The following is a 6,176-nucleotide window of genomic DNA, read 5'->3' as shown; positions in this document are numbered from 1 at the left end:
AAGAAAGAAAAAGAAAGAAAAGAAAGAAATGAGGAAAACTCTCAGCCCTTTCTAAGACACCCCAACCACACTGCCTGTTGTCCAGCCAACTGGGGAAAAGCCTCTGCTGGCCGCAGACCAGGTCATCGCCATGACAGTCCCAGGGCGTCACAGCAGAGCCCACAGGGGTGGAAGTCCTTTGGACGAGTGAAAAATGCAGGCAATAGAGAAAACCATGCTCAAGGCCAGGCTGTGTACAACTTTGAACATGTTACTGGCTTGGGGTAGAAAAAGCCTGGTTTCTTCTCTGCTAAAGATTTATGAGTAAATATAAGCCCTCCGCTCTCCAAGGCCGCCTTATATCTCTTGGTGAATCATGGTTCTCTGCACTATTTTCCCAAAAACGTCTGTGTGGTGCCTACTGTGTATGCAGCATGATTGAAGATGCTGAATGGGGTTTTTAAAATAAGATAGTGGACCGTAAGCTCCAGATGGAGGGAAAAGCAAACACAGAAGAAATTAAGTGACCAGATGATTGATACAGATGGTAAATGTTATTTTTTTTCCTAATTCTTTGCAGAGTGTCCAATAAAGAGAATGGAAGAGGCGGACCTACTCAATCAAACCACTTCCGTGACATACATTCGGCTTAGAGGCTTATCTGTCAATCAGAAGGTGCAGATGGCTGTGTTTGTCCTGTTTCTCACACTCTATGTCCTCACACTAATTGGGAATATCCTCATTGTCATAACTATTATCTATGACCGCCGGCTCCATACCCCTATGTATTTCTTCCACAGTAACCTATCTTTTATTGATGTCTGCCACTCCACGGTCACTGTCCCCAAGATGCTCAAAGATACATGGTCAGAAGAGAAGCTCATCTCCTTTGAGGCCTGTGTCACCCAGATGTTTATCCTGCACCTCTTTGCCTGCACCGAGATCTTTCTTCTCACTGTCATGGCCTACGATTGGTACGTGGCCATATGCAAACCCCTGCAGTACATGACAGTGATGAACTGGAAAGTATGTGTGCTGCTGGCTGTGGCCCTCTGGATGGGAGGCACCATCCACTCCATATCGCTGACCTCCCTCACCATCAAACTGCCCCACTGTGGTCCTGATGAGATTGACAACTTCTTCTGGGATGTGCCTCAGGTGATCAAACTGGCCTGTACAGACACCCACATCATTGAAATCCTCATCGTCTCCAACAGTGGGCTGATCTCGGTGGTCTGTTTCGTGGTCCTCGTGGTGTCCTATGTGGGCATCCTGGTGAGCCTGAGGCAGCAGATCTCCGAAGGCAGGCGGAAGGCCTTATCCACCTGTGCAGCACACCTCGCCGTCATCACACTCTTCCTGGGACACTGCATCTTCATCTATTCCCGTCCATCCACCAGCCTCCTGGAGGACAAGGTGGTGTCTGTGTTCTTCACCGCAGCGCCCCCTCTGTGGAACCCCATCATCTATACTCTCAGGAATGAAGACATGAAGAATGCCTTGAACAAGTTCATGGGGAGGTTGGAGGGGAGAGGAAAAAATGACAATGTCTAGGCTCTTAAGAGGCCTGTTGCTCCACATCCAAGAAATGCCTTGCAAAGAATAAGTCACCTAACATTTATCGGGCTTTACGACTTATAAATTCTCTTCGGTCCAATATCTAACAATCGTACCAGTAGCTTTGATTTTCAGGACCTTCCATATGCTGGAAATTGTTCTAGGCACTCTATATTTACTCCATGCCCACAGCCACTTGAGAGGTAGGTTTTATGCTTGTTTACAATGATGGAACGGAAGCTCAGAGAGAGCCAACGGCATGCCCAAGGTCACCCAGCTAGGAAATGCTGGAAGCAGGTATTAAGCCAAGTGCATCAACACAAAATCATGCTATTCTCACTACACCGTGTCGCCTTTCCGGGCTTTTGTCTTAGGGTGGTAACTAATGTTGAAATGAACCTTTAGATTGCTGGGCAGCACTTGACTACATCATTCACTCAGATGCTTGCCTAAACGGCTCAGCAAACACCAGTGACTCAGACCAAGTGAGTTTGCTTATGACTTCAGTCATGTAGAAAGAAGACTTTGAGTCACTGAAGGTACTGATATCCTCAAGTGACCAGGAAAAATCTGTCATCAGAGCAATGAAATGGGGATATCTTACTATTCATTCATTTGACAGATTTTTACCAAGCACCTATTATGTGCTAAGGACTAGGCTTACAATAACACACACACACACACACACACACACACACACACACACTGAATGTTGATAGAGAGTTTCAGAAAAGACTGTCTTCAGAGTGGGGAAGCTAAGAGGGTCTCTTTGACAAATGACATAGAAGCTAAGATCGGAAAGATAAAGAGGAGGCCTGCATGAAAAAAGACAGGTGATGAACATTCTAGGCAGAGGAAATGGCAGGTGTTGGGAAAGACCCTGGCTTGGTCCAAGCACAGAAAGGGTAGTGTGGTTACAGCTTAGACCCTAAGGCAGAGAATGGTGAGAGATGACGGTGAAGAGGTCAAAAGAATACTTTCGCGTCCTCTCAAGGGTCAACCAACTTTCAAAATGGTGCCAAGACAAAACAAGGGGGAAGAAAGTCTTTTTAAATGGTACTGGATCATCTAGGTAGATGGGAAAAATTAATCTCAACCCTCATCTCACGCCATGTATCAAAGGAAACTTAAGATGGATCACAAACCTAAAATTTAAAGCCGACTGTAAAATTTCTAAAAGAAACTAGGAGAAAATCTTCGAGACTTCGGGGGACGTGAAGATTTCTTAGGACACAAAAAGCATCAATCTTAAAAGTAAAAGAATGATAAGTAAGACTTAATCCAAATATAAACTTCTGCTCTTCAAAATATATCATACAGAAAATAAAACTGCAAGCCACAGCATGAGAAAAAATATTACCAAGACATATATCCAACAAAGGTCTTGTATCCAGAATATACAAAGAATACTTTGTTTACTCTTACAACATAGTGACAAGAAGAAAAAACTAATCATAATAAATGAGTAATATTTTTGAACAGACACATCACAACACAAGATATAGGAAAGGATAATAAGCAGATGAAAAGATTCTCAGCATCATCAGTAATTAGGAAAACGAAGAGTAAACCACAGGAATTTCAGGCCCAAAATTAAATATTGACAATAACAGTTATTGGATGCTAAACTCTTCAACTTCTGATGAGAACATAAAATCTTACAACCACTTTGGGGGCACCTGGCTGGCTCAGTCAGTGGAGCATGAGACTCTTCATCTCAGGGTCATGAGTTTGAGCCCCACAGCAGGGGGAGAGCTTATTTAAAAATAAACAACTTCAAAAAATCATACAACCACTTGGAAAAACAGCCTTCTAGTTTCTTATGAGTTGAACATACACTTACTATATGATCCAAGAATTCTACTCCTAGGTATTTACCCAGGAGAAATGAAGACCTGTGGCCAAAATAACCTGTAAGTAAACATTTATATCTACTTTATTCACAACTGCCAAAAACTGAAAACACCCAAATGTCCACCAGTAAATGATTGAATAAACAACTGTGGCATACCCATACCATGAGATATTATTCAACAATAAGAAGAAACAAACTGCTAATACCCACAAAAGACGTAGGTTAATCTCAGAAGCAGCATGCAGAGCTAAAGAAGTCAGGCACAGAAAAGTTCGTACTGTACGATTCAATGGATATGAAGCTCTAGGAAAGACACATCTAATTCATAGCGACAAAAATCAGACGCTTGCATGCTTGGGTGGAGATAGAGGGATTGGCTGGGAAGGGACTGAAGAAACTCTCTGGGTGATGGAAATGCCCTATATCTTGACAGGATACATGGTTACGTGGGTGTATATATACCTTTGTCAAAATTTCTCAAACCGTCCAATTAAAATGCATGCATGTTATGGAACTAAATTCTACACCAATAAACCTTATTTTACAGTAAGTTCTTTATACATTTCCACCTTGATCTTATCAAAGTATTATGAAAAATACAAAATAGATGCAGGAATGAGGAATCACGTTCAAAGTAACAGTTTAATTCACTATAAATGATTGACGGCTTAAATAAACACCTTGAATCTACATTTAAAGGCAAAATTAAAACCACTTTAATTTATAGAACCTAAGTGTGATATCGCTTCCCAGAGGCAATAACCCACAGAATCCACAAATCAAGAAAATAAGTTCTCTCACAAGTGTACCTGTTCCTGAAACTCAGTCCATGCCCCAAATTGTGATCTTTTACTGGTGAAACCAGAAGGCTTCTTTAAAGTTTTCCAGATTCTTTTTTTTTCCAGATTTTATTTATTTATTTGAGAGAGTGAGAGAGCGTCACGAGCAGGGTGAGGGGCAGAGGGAGAAGCAGAGTCCCGTCTGAGCAGGGAGCTGCACTCCAGGCTCCATCCTAGGACTCCGGGATCCTGACCTGAACCGAAGGCAGACACTTAACCGAGTGAGCCACCAAGGAAGCCCCAGATTCTTTTTCCTTTAGGTTCCACCATGATCGTTTCCTCTATGTAAGTAAAAGTTAATAAGTCCTTCCCTTTAAAAAGAAGTTCTGCTCTGTGCCATTTCATCTACTGATTCTGTTTTTTCACTTCCACTGTCTCGTTAAAGATATGGCCATAATTATACTTGTGACTCCAAATCCATTGTGTGCCTGACTTCATGAAAAAACCTGTTTCTATCTGAAATGCTTGATGACACTTTTTACCTCCTCATTCCTCAAGGTGTAAATGAGGGGATTTAGCTGAGGGGTGACCACCGTGTAGAAGACGGACACCACCTTGTCCATGGAGAAGTTGGTGTCTGCCCGAGTGTAGAGGAAGATACATGGTCCGAAGAAGAAGCCAACCACTATGAAGTGGGCTGAGCAGGTAGATAGGGCTTTCCGGCACCCCTCAGCTGACTGTTTTCGAAGAGAAACCAGGATGACCGTGTAAGAGGTGACCAAAGCGAGGAAACAGGTGAGGGAGACGTTTCCACTGTTAGACACAATGAGCATTCCCGTGAAGTACGTATCTGTGCACGCCAGCTTGATGACAGGGGGCACGTCGCAGAAGTAGCTATCAATAATGTTGGGGCCGCAGTAAGGTAGACGAATGGTCAGGAAGGTCTGCACCAGAGAGTGGACAGTAGCTCCCAACCAGAGAGCAAACACGAGCTGCACACAGACCTGATGTTCATCACACTGGGATAGTGCAGCGGAGCACACTCCATAACGATCTAAGCCATGATGGTCAGCAGAAAGATCTCAGTACAAGCAAACAGATGTAGAGAGAACAGCTGTGTGATGCAATTATCAAAGGAAATTGTCTTTCTCTCCAAAAGCAAGCCCTCTAGCATCTTGGGCACAGTGACAGATGAGTGGCAGATGTCAATAAAGGACAGATTCATCAGGAAAAAGTACATGGGGGTATGGAGACGCAGACTAAAAACTATAGTAACTATGATGAGAGTGTTCCCCAAAAGGGTCAGTATATATGTGATGGAGAATGCTACAGAAAATAGTACCTCCAGCACCCAGTTCTCAGTGAGTCCCAAGGAGACAAATTCAATCACTCTTGTTTGATTTAGAGCATCCATTCAATGAATTGTCAAAGGACCTTGGGGGGGGGGACCATGAAAGCTAATTTAGCTTTAAGATTACAGGACTAGAACTCACTGAAGTGATTCTACATTCCATTATGAATTGCTTATTTATTATCAGGGCATATAAAATAGAAGAGCAACCTAATAGCGACTGTTACAATACACCCATTACGTACGAGGAGCCGTTCCCAGCGTTTTATATACACATTTCTATTAACCACAACTGCACCATAGCATAGGCATTACTATTCCTGGCTTGCAGATGAGATACATGAATCTGACAAGAATAAGTTAAGTTGCCAAAACTCTTAGCCACTAGTTAGCTGGCTTTTTTCATTTCGGTCTAACCCACAGATAACACCAAATTAATCTTCCAAAATATGACACCCAACTAAAGTCTTTCACCATTTCACTCTTCCTATCAAATTAAATGTACATCCAAAGACTGGAACAGACTAATACCTGTTTATTTTTCCAGTCTGGAATCCTCCTTTTTCCGCTACTTACTCCTCTTTGCAAGCCGGTTGGTTACTGTTTCTGCCATGTTACCCCCACCTTTAAGAAAACTTTGCTGGGGGCGCCTGGG

The 6,176-nt window shown here is 42.8% G+C and overlaps 1 protein-coding gene and 1 pseudogene across 1 annotated transcript; one reads left to right on the top strand and one right to left on the bottom strand.

Annotated features, from left to right (window-relative positions):
• The first annotated feature begins 576 nt into the window (after window positions 1-576).
• On the top strand, window positions 577-1,533 carry LOC125282184 (olfactory receptor 4E1-like). The gene has a single exon (XM_048216408.1). The coding sequence runs from the start codon at window positions 577-579 to the stop codon at window positions 1,531-1,533; it is 957 nt and encodes a 318-aa protein (XP_048072365.1).
• Window positions 1,534-4,682: 3,149 nt separating this feature from the next.
• On the bottom strand, window positions 4,683-5,584 carry LOC113249055 (olfactory receptor 1509-like; annotated as a pseudogene).
• Window positions 5,585-6,176: the final 592 nt, after the last annotated feature.

Source organism: Ursus arctos, unplaced genomic scaffold (assembly GCF_023065955.2).
Source record: "Ursus arctos isolate Adak ecotype North America unplaced genomic scaffold, UrsArc2.0 scaffold_32, whole genome shotgun sequence".
Taxonomy (NCBI): Eukaryota; Metazoa; Chordata; class Mammalia; order Carnivora; family Ursidae; genus Ursus; species Ursus arctos.
Note: the sequence above shows the minus strand (reverse complement) of the source record. Positions and strands in the feature narration are given on the sequence as shown.